The 13,467-nt window shown below is 44.0% G+C and overlaps 1 protein-coding gene across 3 annotated transcripts in view; it reads right to left on the bottom strand.

Moving 5' to 3' along the window:
* The window catches only part of LOC120937510 (interferon-induced, double-stranded RNA-activated protein kinase-like), a 349,006-nt gene that overhangs the window by 45,029 nt on the left and 290,510 nt on the right, over window positions 1–13,467 (bottom strand). For all 3 annotated transcript variants that reach the window (XM_040350789.1, XM_040350790.1, XM_040350791.1), the window contains 2 exons: window positions 4,013–4,193; window positions 2,979–3,122 (listed from right to left, as the gene is read on the bottom strand). In XM_040350789.1, the coding sequence (XP_040206723.1) occupies window positions 2,979–3,122; window positions 4,013–4,193 (325 nt within the window). The remainder of the gene's footprint in view (window positions 1–2,978; window positions 3,123–4,012; window positions 4,194–13,467) is intronic.

Below are 13,467 nucleotides of genomic sequence, written 5' to 3'. Positions count from 1 at the left end.
TATATAACTAGCTGAATGCTGCCATTAAAGTGTCTCTTGTTCCAGCACTAAGGCAATGCTCATGTGTGGCTTATTGGGCGATTCCAGGGATTCCTACTCGTGGAATATTGGGTGATTTTCTTTATGGGAAGAAGGGAATGCTTGACGGGGATATCATTCTACTACCGTCACAATCAACATCGTCTTAATACCACTTCATAGCACAAATATAAAACTTTCTATCACAAAAACAGAAGTAAAACAAAATCAGAGATTAGTCCCCTAGGAATTAGGGTGTCCAGGCGATGAATCCATTTCACTTTGTTTTTTTAACCACTTCAGCCCCGGAAGGATTTGCCCCCTTAATGACAACTTACATGTGAGAGACTTTTTGGGAGCCTAGCCGTGTACAGGACCCAAAAAATTAAATAAAAATGACCGCCTTCAAGGTTTCTAAAGTCGTACATTTTTGATTTTACTCCTCACCACCTATCACGGAGGCCATGAAATGCCAAGATAGCACAACCCCCCCCCCCAAATGACCCCATTTTGGAAAGTAGACACCCCAAGTTATTTGCTGAGAGGCATGTTGAGTATTTTGCAGATATCGCTTCTTTTCAAATTTTTTAAAATTGAAAAGAGAAAGAAAAAAAAATGTCTTTCTTCATTTTCCAAAACAAATGAGAGCTGCAAAATACTTAACGTGCCTCTTAATACCTTGGGGTGTCTACTTCCAAAATGGGGGGTTTGAGGGGGTTTGTGCTATCTTGACATTTCAGGGACTCCCAAACTGTGATAGGTAGTGAGGGGTAAAAATAGGATTTTTGTACTCACCGTAAAAATCCATTTCTCGAGGGCAGTAATTCTAGCAGTAGACCTCTGTAAATCTAAAGTGGTAACCTGTTAAATGTATATAGTTTATATAGTTTGTCGCTGCTGCAGGGGTGTTTGTAATTTTAAAGCATGTCGTGTTTGGTATCTATGTACTCGGCATAAGATCATCTTTTTTATATTTCACAAAACATTTGGCCAATATAATGTGTTTTTGTGCATTAAAATTTCAACAGTTTTTTTTCCCGCCAAACAATTACTGTGTGAATATTTTGTGGGAAAAAAAATTGCAACATCCACCACTTTAATCTGTAGGGCCTCTGCTTTAAAAAAAATGTTTGGGGGTTCAAAGTAATTTGAGTATTTTTTTTTTCATGTAAACAAAAAAAATGTCAAAGGTGGTTAAAGTGGTTAGAAGAGTGGGTGATGTGTGGCATAAGCTTTGAATGTTGGGTATAAAATGCCAGAACAGTTACCCCCCCCCACTCCAAATGACCCCTTTTTGGAAAGTAGACACCCCAAACTATTTGCTGAAAGGCCTGTTGAGTCCATGGAATAGTTTATGTTTTGCCACAAGTGACGGGAAAATTACAAAAAGTTTTTTTTTTTTTTTTTTACACAAAGTTGTCACTAAATGATATATTGTTCACACATGGCATGGTATATGTGAAATCATACACCAAAATACATTCTGCTGCTTCTCCTGAGTACGGGGGATACCATATGTGTGAGACTTTTTGGGAGCCTAGCTGTGTTCAGTACCCCGAAAACCAATTGCCGCTTTCACGTTTTCTAAAGGCGTAAAATGGCAAATTCTCTTCCGTTCATGGACAGACAGCAGAATCTTGACCTTAGGGTAATATCCTCCTAGGAGATTGACTAGGCAGAAAAACAGCATGTTACATGTTAAACACTCCACATAGTACAGTACCTCCCAGGGGGCGGTTCCCCCGGGTACTTCCCCCTCTCTCTGCATCTGCAGCCTCAGTTCGTCAACAAGCAGTACAAACAAAGGAGGCGTGGGTGTCCATCCATGAACTCAGAGAAATGGATTTTACGGTGAGTACAAAAATCCTATTTTCTCTTCAGTTCATGGACGGACACAGCAGGATCTTGACCTTAGGGATGTCCCCAAGCAGTGTCAAAAAATCGAGGGGTGGGAAAACACAGCAAACGAACTTCACCCCAAACAAACCAGAGCTCCTCAACGGAGGAACTTTAACCTTAAACAGCCGCCTGCAAAACCTTGCGGTCGAATGAGGCATCTGAAGATGCATTTACATCCACTTTGTAAAACTTTGAGAAGGTGTGGACTGACGACCAAGTCACTGCCTTACACACCTGTAAAACAGACGCCTGATGGGGGAAAGCCCAAGAGGCACCAATTGCCCTGGTCGAATGCGCCGAAACCGGGAAGGGGGGGCGCCCGCCCCTTTAAAGCATAGGCCTGAAGCACAACCTGCCTGAACCACCTAGAAATGGTGGCTGACGAGACCGCCATACCCTTCTTAGGACCAGTCACCAACACGAACAGTAAATCCGACCTCAGAAACGAAGCCGTAGCAGATAGGTACACCCGTAGGGCTCGATCCACGTCCAAGGAATGCAACACAGCCTCTTTGGGATTCGCCGGCCAAGGACACAAGGATGGGAGAACAATGTCCTCATTAATGTGAAAGGCCGAAACAACCTTAGGAAGGAACGACGGCTGCGGACGCAGCACCGCCTTATCCCTGTGGATGACCAAGTAAGTACCATGATCAAGGAATTGTATTTATTGCTAAACTTTGGTATAAAATTGTCACTTTTTTACCAGTGTTGACAAAAAAATTCAACTGCCCATATGCCAAATAACTGAGTAAAAAGAAGTTTATGTTCCATACTACAATATAAACATAGGAATCATTTCCCCTTCTTGGGGATCCGCTATAGATTTACTCTATTTTTTGCAGGAAAAAAATATATAGTTCTAGCAGGTTTCCAGATTTCTGTGGCTAGTCCTAAACAATTGCATCATTGTTTAACGCTTGTCAGCAACTCTTTCACGAACAGGTCTCTGATTTGGATTAACAAGAGATATACAGGCATGTAAGGAATACAGGCGGTCCCCTAGTTACAAACATCTGTAAGGAACTGTGCCAGCTGCAGGTATACAATAATATGCTTACCTGTTCTGGAGCCATGTAACGTTTGGTTCCCATTTTTACAGTCCTCAGTAATTGGGGGGTCTCAATTTTTTCACTTATTGGCGTAACCAGACCAAAATCTGCTATCTTTACTACCATATCTTCTGCAAACAAAATATTTGGAGGCTGTAAACAAGAAGAGATAATTATTAATCTACACTGCAGACAATGCCATATACTATGCACCTCAAGGGGCAGACAGAAAAATCTCCAAATTCTGACAAAGTACTGACAAAACAGGAGCCGTTGTAAAAATAGTTTTTTTTTTTTACAACAATTGAGTAAGCCAAAAAGAGAATTGTTTTTAGATGAATGAGATCATGCATGCACGTTTAATTGCTCATTTACAAATAGAAAAGACAGTTAATGTATTTGTCAAGGAGTTTTAAGGAGGGAATAAAGTCCCTGTACCGATTCATAATTGCAAGTTTTATTAATATTCATGTATATACATAACTGAAAACCAAGGCCAGATTTACTTTGTTGAATTATAACATGTTTGACATTCTAAACCCAATAGGACTGTATGTACTTTACAAATATGCATAACCAAAGTAGACATTTGCCATATTGTTAAGTAACTACAATATGGCAAAACTGATTTTGGTATATTTTTGTTGATAAAAATTACCCTGCTTTTGATTCCCCACATACAGTGGTGTATTGCAGGGTAACGTGGAGAATATATACAAATATAGTGAACCGATGCAGTCAGAACACTTTTCAGTTTAATGCTTACTTTTATATTTTTTATTTAATTATTTTAAAGCAATCAACATAAAAGGAGAAGGACAAGGCAGTGTGCACACCAAATTTACAAGCCTCGCTTTGCGTAGTTCAGCTCCCAACTTAATAAAAAAATTGCCATTGCTCCATTATAAAAACTTTAATTTTTTTTTTTACAACTTTATGTTTATATTACATTCATAACATACATACAAAAGTTTATTCAGATTAAGGTTTAAAGAAAGTCCAAGAACACTGCTTACAAAACCACTTTATGGGCAATTACTTACTTTTAGATCTCTGTGAATCAATTTTTTAGAATGAATGTACGCCACTCCATCCACTATTTGTTGGAAAATATCAAGACTCTTGAGCTTATCAATTTTTTCCATGCTTTCTATCCAGTCTTCCAATGTTCCTTTTGCACACCATTCCATTTGTATGAACAGGCATTTTAGCTTCTGGTTCTGGCTACAACACAAAACAAAAAGGTTTATGATTTCTTTGAACAATTCTAAAAGCCTTTCTGTTTTTTCTTACTGGTCACATCACTATTGGGACCTGTAATGACACAGGGCCCAGTGGAAGAAATCACAGAGCACAACATAGAAAGACAGCATCAGATGCCCCCAAAAGTGTTGGATGTAGGAAATTTTGCTCTGCAAGTTCGGGTGGAGTTGGACAGCATAGGTAATGTGGGCAAGTATTAAGCTTTTTCTTGCAAGTCTAACTGCAGTTTTTTGTCAACTTAAAACAGTTTGGGCCAGATCCACAAAAACGGGCGTATATTTAGGCGGGCGTAGCGCATCTCATATGCGCTACGCCGCCGTAAATCAGAGTGGCTCGTAGGGTATCCACAAAGAACTTGCTCCCATATGCGGGCCGGCGTAACGTAAATCTGCCGGCGTAAGCCTGCGTAATTCAAAGTAGGCTTGGAGTGGGTGTGTTGTATGTTAATCTAGTATGACCCCACGTAATTTACGCTTTTTACGAACGGCGCATGCGCCGTCCATGGACGTATCCCAGTGCGCATGCGTGAAATCACGTCGCAAATAGTCAATGCTTTCGACGTGAACGTAACTTACGCAAAGCCCGATTCGCAAATGATTTACGCAAACGGCGGAAAATTCGACACTGTCCCGACATCCATACTTAACATTGCGTACGCCTCATAGAGCCAGGGGTAACGTTACGCCGAAATAAGCCTTACGTAAACGACGTAAAAAAATTGCGCCGGGCAGACGTACATTTGAGAATCGGCGTATCCAGCTAATTTGCATACGCTCCGTGGAAATCAACGGAAGCGCCACCTAGCTGCCAGCGTAAATATACACCCAAGATCCAACGGCGTACTAAGATGTACGTCGTTAGGATCTAGACCACATTCAGGCGTATCTTGTTTTGTGGATACAAAACAAAGATACGACGGCGCATTGAAGAACTTACGCGGCGTATCAATAGATACGCCAACGTAACTCTTTGTGGATCTGGCCCTATGTGTTCACAAAGCAGGTCCAAACTAACTATTAGCTTCACTAACAGATATGCCACTGTGAGTGCTGTGTAAACTGTATGTAGCATCATCATCTGCATACAGACTACAGGTTTGTGTTCCAGCAGCGAAATGGGTACTCTTCATCCTATTCCCAGAACAAAATCGACTTAGGCTGATGATGCTCAATAATTCAGAGAAAGAATTCTATCTTCTGAATGAATACAAGGCTTCCTCTAAATGTTTAAGGTGAAGAAGCTGGCAGATGTCATTACCGCCACCTCTGCCAGCCAGAAGTCTTGTACTGTACACTGTATGCATATGATGCCAAGTACAGTTTATAACATAGTACAATACTACGACTATAAATCATATATGATATACAACCTGTACGATATAAATGGAAAGGATCCATAAGCCCCACATAAAAAAGCAGACCTGTGTGTGAGGTGAAGTAAATGGCAGCCTCAGCCTGGACTCCAGCCAGGCCACGCCCCCAAAACATTTTGTAACACCCCTTGAAGCTTAGTCATTGGGATGGAAGTTCTGAGCATAAGGGAGTGTTTATAAAAGTGTCATTGGCTGTCATGCAATGAAAATGGATGACACAGGCGGACAATATGCACAGGTGCATAAAGAAGAAAGCAAGTAAATGGATAGATCGGTCACAAGCATTAAAATTGGAAAATCTCAGCTCTACAATAGGCAAAAATATTCAGCAGAACCAATGATCTCAATACTGCAAAAAAATTGTATATTTATAACAGCTTACCTGTAAAATCCTTTTCTTGGAGTACATCACGGGACACAGAGCCTTAGTCATTAAATAATGGGTTAAGTGTCACCAGCGGTGATTGGACACTGGTACAACCAATTGAAGAAAGTTCCCCTCCATATAACCCCTCCCATCAGGGAAGCACCTCAGTTTTGTAGCAAGCAATACGGTTCCCATAAGTAGGGGGACCTCTGTGTCCCTTGGTATACTCCAGGAAAAGGAATTGACAGGTAAGTTGTTATAAAAATCCTATTTAAATAGGATAAATCGTACATCACGGGACACAGAGCCTTAGTCATTATATAATGGGACGTCCCAGAGCAATGCTCCATATGAAGGGTGGGAGAGACAGATCAAGCAGGTCGCCATGGACAAGAAGCTTTATACCGCTGCCTGCAGCACACTTCGCCCGAAGGCGGCATCCTCTTGTCCTTTTACGTCCACTTGATAGAATTTGGAAAATGTGTGGACTGAGGACCAAGTTGCAGCTTTGCAGATCTGAGCCAACGAAGCCTGGTGGTGCACTGCCCATGAAGCACTTATCGCCCTGGTAGAGTGCGCCCTAACAGAAAAAGGAGGAGTCCTGTTCTTTAAACCATAGGCTTGAATAATTGTCTGTCGAATCCACCTGGAGATGGTGGATTTTGATGCCGCTTGTCCCTTCCTAGGACAATCTGGCAAAATAAACAAAACATCTGTTTTAGGTATCTGAGCGGTTGCCTGCAGATACACCTTTACTGCTCACGAGATCTAGAGAGTGCAATAACCTTTCCTCCACTGTCTGCGGATCCGGAAAAGGGAAGGCAGAACAATGTCCCGATTAAAATGAAAAGCCAACATCACCTTAGGTAAAAAAGCAGGATGGGGTCATAGTACAATTTTGTCTTTGTGACAAACTAAATAAGGCTCTTTGTAAGAAAGAGCTGCTAATTCAGATACTCTTCTAGCCGAAGAGAGAGCAATCAAAAAGGCCAATTTCCTGCTTAAAAGAATCAGAGGAATCTGGCAAATAGGTTCAAAAGGTTGCTTCTGCAACACTGATTGATAATACTAGATTCAGATCCCATGGGCACAAGAAAGACTTGACTGGCAGTTTGGTCTGCAGTACCCCCTGAATGAAAGCCCAAACTAGGGAATGAGATGCCAATGGTCTTTGAAAGAAGACTGATAGAGCCGATATTTGACCCTTTATAGTACTAAGGGCTAATTTCATATCTACTCCTAGGTGGCAAAAGGCAAGAATCCGACTTATGTCATATCTTTGAGGATTTCATCTGTTAGTTTCACACCATGAAACATATGTTTTCCAGACTCTATAGTAGATAATGCTGGAAGCTGGCTTTCTGGCATTAATAAATGTAGAAAGCACTGGACCCGAGATCCCTCATTTCTTCAGAATGTGGGTCTCAGCAGCTAAACCGTCAAATTTAGCATTTGTAAGGAAAAATGGAACACTGGACCTTGCGACAGCAGGTCGTGACGAAGCGGAAGCTGCCAAGGTTTCCCTACCCCCATCTTTATGATTTTGGCATACCAGGGTCTTCTGGGACAATCTGGGGCCACCAAGATTACCGGAATTCCTTCCTTCTTGATCCTGCAAAGTAGCCTTTGTAAGAGAGCGATCGGAGGAAACGCATAGATCAGTGAGAACTTATTCCACGGAACAACTAGAGCATCCGATCCGTAGGCCAGAAGATCTCTCGTTCTGGACAAAGTTGTCCAACTTCCTGTTGAACCTGGAAGCCAATAGGTCCACATCCGGGGTCCCCCATCTCTGGCATATTGCCTGAAAGATCTCGGGGTGGAGAGACCACTCTCCTGGTGACAGCTGCCGACGACAGATAGTCAGTTTTTTTACCCCTGGAATGAAGATTGCAGAGAGACAAAAACATGTTATTCTGCCCATGTAAAATCAGATTCACCTCTTTCTGAGCGCCCTGACTGTGGGTGCCTCCCTGGCGACTGATGTAAGCTACTGCAGTAGCATTGTCGGATTGAATCGGAAGTGGGTGGACCCTGTAACCTGTGTGTCCAGGTTCTGAGAACTACGTATACTGTCCTTTCGGTCTTGGCCGAGGTTCCCTGGGCTGAAGCTTCTCCCAATACTGCTCCCCAGCCTGACATGAATCCATGTTGTTTAAGCAGCAGACAACATGGATTCATTCACCGAGATGTCCTGGATACATAAAATGAAATGTTACACCCCCTTCGGGTTGAACATTGAAGTAGACCTGAACTGCTTTTTAGATAACTCGTAATGAGTCATTGTTATATATGATCTCTGTTTGGGCACTATGTTGGTCTTAACCCCTTTTTGTAATGAGGGGTGGTCAATAAGGAAAATGTATATACTGTCAATATGTATTGTTAATGTTCTTTTAGGTTAAATGTGTTCTCTCTCATTTAGAGGGAGATGATTGTCAATATTGTGTACTGATGTCATTATGTGGATTTATGACTGGGATTGACCCGGGATGGATCCAGTCAGCCGCAGCCCTTTTTTTACTTTTATATAATTTTTTATTTTTAATTACTGACCAATGATTTTGGATAATTTTAAGGAATATATCGTCCCGTTGCATTTAAATATGCTGCAGGACTGATATTGTAGGATCGAGGTTGTACTATCCTTCCTCGCTCTGCGTTTTTAGGCTTTACTCCCACCGGCTGTGTAATTACAAATGCCGTGTTGAGGTAAGATGAGCTAGATAGTCTAGCCATTTCTTAATGCTCCGTGTTTCCCTTACCCCGTTCAGTGATTACCATGGGTGTTCACTGCGGGTTTCCAGGAACCAAGATGGAGGCTATGCGGCTACCATTGGATCCCTCCCGAGGCTAGCCCCGCCCCTTTTTCTATATTACGCAGTGATTCAGAGCGTCTCCTTACCCCGTGAACAAGTCCCTGTTGAGACGAAATGTCGGGAGGAGTCGCTCTGACGTCACCGCGTTTGCACGTGTGAGGACCCGGAAGTTCGGGACGCACGCTTCTATACAGTCCGGCCGGCTGTGTTTTTATGCCTGATACATGCTTATTTTTTAAAAGATTGATGTAAGTACACAATCTGCTGTTTTTTTTATAATAAATACCTACATACAGTATTATGCTATTGTGCTCTCCTTGGTTTTCTTCATATGTTTTGGAGCTCTACACCAGGCTACTACTGAGTGGGGATATACACCACTGAGACTTCATTGTGAGAGGAAAGGATTGAATCTAGCCCTGCAGTGGAAATTGGATATCTGTGTTATGCTGATTTTAATTTGACTTGTGGTAAGAGTCAGTGTTACCCGTGGGTGAAGGTCTCCTGTCTTTACTGATCACTACGCCTGTGGACTTTTTTTGCACCTTGGGATCTACTGCTGTTTTCATTAATATATTTTGGGACTGTCTAAATCTTTTTGCCCTTTTTATATTTTTTATTTTTATTTTTTCTATTTTTTCTTTATTGCACTATAGTTAATCATGTCATATTGATAGTGCCATGAGCATTTATGTTACCACTTCAATTCACTGAATAATTGTCACTTATTCTATTGACACTTATTTGTGTCTTTTCACAATTTTAGAAGCGCGACTCCCTTTTGTTCCATGTTTGATGTTGTATGACATCTTTGAGACGCAGCTAGTTTGTTTAGTTATTGGGGTATGCGCAATAATTTTTTCTGTGTTAATGGATTCATGAAAGACAGAAGTTGTCAGACAAACCCGATTTCCTTTTATGAAGAGGTAAGTAAAACCCTGGACAGAGGCGTGGCTGTGGACGTGATATATTTGGATTTTGCAAAAGCGTTCGATACAGTTCCGTTCACACGGCTCATGTGTAAGGTAAGGTCTACAGGATTGGATATATCAGTTTGTAAATGGATAGAAAACTGGCTGAAAGACAGAATTCAGAGTCGTGGTTAATGATTCTTACTCTGAATGGTCAAAGGTTATCAGTGGTGTACGCCAAGGTTCAGTGCTGGGACCCTTACTTTTCAATATATTTATAAATGATATTGGGTCTGAGATCAAAAGTAACATTTCTGTCCTTGCAGATGACACCAAGCTATGAAGTGGAATAACGTCCTTGCAGGATGTCGCCAATTTACAAGCCGACCTCAATGCTCTGTCTAATTGGGCGACTGAGTGGCAGATGAGGTTTAATGTTGATAAATGTAAAGTTATGCACTTAGGGAATAAGAATATGCATGCATCATACATGCTAGGGGGAGTACAACTGGGGGGGTCTGTAGTGGAGAAGGATCTGGGGGTCTTGGTAGATCATAAGCTCAATAATAACATGCAATGCCAAGCTGCGGTTTCCAAAGCGAGCAAAGTCCTTTCTTGTATTAAGAGAGGTATGGACTCCAGAGACAGAGATATAATTTTGCCCCTGTACAAATAATTAGTAAGACCTCATCTGGAATATGCAGTTCAGTTTTGGGCACCAGTTCTCAAAAAGGATATCGGAGAACTGGAGAAAGTGCAGAGAAGGGCAACCAAACTGATAAGAGGAATGGAGGAGCTCAGCTATGAGGAAAGATTAGAAGAACTAAATGTATTCACTCTTGAGAAGAGGAGAATAAGGGGGGATATGATCAACATGTACAAATATATAAGAGGTCCATACAGTGAACTTGGTGTTGAGTTATTCACTTTACGGTCAACACTGAGGACAAGGGGGCACTCTTTACGTCTAGAGGAAAAGAGATTTCACCTCCAAATACGGAAAGGTTTTTTCACAGTAAGAGCTGTGAAAATGTGGAACAGACTCCCTCCAGAGGTGGTTCTGGCCAGCTCAGTAGATTGCTTTAAGAAAGGCCTGGATTCTTTCCTAAATGTACAGAATATAACTGAGTACTAAGATTTGTGGGTAAAGTTGATCCAGGGTAAATCCGATTGCCTCTCGGGGGATCAGGAAGGAATTTTTTTCCCCTGCTGTTGCAAATTGGATCATGCTCTGCTGGGGTTTTTTGCCTTCCTCTGGATCAACTGTGGGTATGGAGTTGGGTGTATAGGATTGTACTGTGTTTTTTATTTTGTTTTTTTATTTTTTGTGGTTGAACTGGATGGACTTGTGTCTTTTTTCAACCTGACTAACTATAACTAACTAACTATATCTGTAGACACCACCTTCCAGGTGACTGGGAGAAAGGATATTCCTTTCCGCAGGTTTTTGGTCTTTAACCTCCAACTGAAGCTTTGGTGCCAGGCCCGTCGGAACAGGAAAGGCAATGCAAGCAATTGCTTGGGGCCCCCGAGCTGGAAGGGGGCCCCCAACGCGGGCGCTATGGGGCCCGCAGCCGAGTGGGGCCCGGTGAGGAGACACTACACCGCCTAGGGAGCCCGGCCGCACTGTCCTCCACGGAGCTTGCACTATCCACCAGGCAGCCGCCCTGACATGTCAAGCAGCAGTGCCGACACCGCCCCCCCCCCCCCTGGCTTGAGCTCTTCGCTCTGACACTGTGACAGAGAGCAGAGGGGGGGGGGCGCAGCTGCCTGGTTCTGAATCTGAGCGGAGAGTGTAGAGGGGGATTGCTGGACACATGTGAGTCACATGTGTCCAGCAATCCCCCTCTACACTCTCCGTTCAGAACAAGGCAGCCCCCCCCCCCCTCTGCTCTCTGTGTCCACAGGCCTCTCTCACTTCTCTCTACAGTGTCCAGCAGCACAGCGCCCCCGCCCCTCCCCCTCATGCTCCCCCTCATGCTCTCCTGTCTGGAGCAGACATGGATGGTGCATCATGGGATATAGCATGGCACTGGCACCTGGCAGCGGCTCCCGGGCTTGGGGTCAGGTGGAGCCTGGAAGAGGCACGAACACAGCAAACAGCAGGTACACAGTACTATATTGTCAGAAGTTTGCTGAGCCCAAGACCGTCACCTGGTGACACTGGTGTGGTGAATAAAAACTGTTGTATATTGTATATATGTGATGACAACTTCTTGTGTAACTTCATTTATGAGGATTTAGGTTGAAGATTGTATTCCTGTTAATCGCTAGTGTCATTTTGGAGTATCCTGATCCCTGAACCCTTCTCATGATCATTGACATAAAATTTTTAAAATGTGTTTGTGTATTAAAATATCCCCCACCCCACATTGCATTGATTGGCACTGGTGCCGCTGTATTTGATGGGCACTAGTGACACTGTATTTGATGGGTGCTGGTGAGGCTGCATTTGATGGGTGCTGGTGAGGCTGCATTTGATGGGCGCTGGTGACGCTGCATTTGATGGGCGCTGGTGACACTGTATTTGATGGGCGCTGGTGAGGCTGCATTTGATGGGCGCTGGTGAGGCTGCATTTGATGGGCGCTGGTGAGGCTGCATTTGATGGGCGCTGGTGAGGCTGCATTTGATGGGCGCTGGTGAGGCTGCATTTGATGGGCGCTGGTGACGCTGTATTTGATGGGCGCTGGTGACGCTGTATTTGATGGGCGCTGGTGACACTGTATTTGATGGGCGCTGGTGACACTGTATTTGATGGGCGCTGGTGACACTGTATTTGATGGGCGCTGGTGAGGCTGCATTTGATGGGCGCTGGTGACACTGTATTTGATGGGCGCTGGTGACGTTGCATTTGATGGGCGCTGGAGAGGCTGTGTTTGATGGGCCCTGGCGACACTGTATTTGATGGGCGCTGGTGACGCTGTATTTGATGGGCACTGGTGACACTGTATTTGATGGGCGCTGGTAAGGCTGCATTTGATGAGCGCTGGTGACGCTGTATTTGATGGGCGCTGGTGACGCTGTATTTGATGGGCGCTGGTGACGCTGTATTTGATGGGCACTGGTGACACTGTATTTGATGGGCGCTGGTGACACTGTATTTGATGGGCGCTGGTGACGTTGCATTTGATGGGCGCTGGAGAGGCTGTGTTTGATGGGCCCTGGCGACACTGTTTTTGATGGGCACTAGTGGGGCTGTATTTGATGGGCGCTGGTGACACTGCATTTGATGGGCGCTGGTGACGTTGCATTTGATGGGCGCTGGAGAGGCTGTGTTTGATGGGCCCTGGCGACGCTGTATTTGATGGGCGCTGGTGACGCTGTATTTGATGGGCGCTGGTGACGCTGTATTTGATGGGCACTGGTGACACTGTATTTGATGGGCGCTGGTGACACTGCATTTGATGGGCGCTGGTGAGGCTGTATTTGATGGGCGCTGGTGAGGCTGTGTTTGATGGGCCCTGGCGACACTATTTGATGGGCGCTAGTGAGGCTGTATTTGATGGGCGCTGGTGACACTGTATTTGATGGGCGCTGGTGAGGCTGCATTTGATGGGCGGTGGTGACACTGCATTTGATGGGCGCTGGTGAGGCTGTATTTGATGGGCGCTGGTGAGGCTGTGTTTGATGGGCCCTGGCGACACTATTTGATGGGCGCTAGTGAGGCTGTATTTGATGGGCGCTGGTGAGGCTGCATTTGATGGGCGCTGGTGACACTGTATTTGATGGGCGCTGGTGACACTGTATTTGATGGGCGCTGGTGAC

The sequence above is a fragment of the Rana temporaria genome, chromosome 4 (assembly GCF_905171775.1).
Source record: "Rana temporaria chromosome 4, aRanTem1.1, whole genome shotgun sequence".
Lineage (NCBI taxonomy): Eukaryota > Metazoa > Chordata > Amphibia > Anura > Ranidae > Rana > Rana temporaria.
This window is presented reverse-complemented; position numbering and strand designations above follow the sequence as displayed.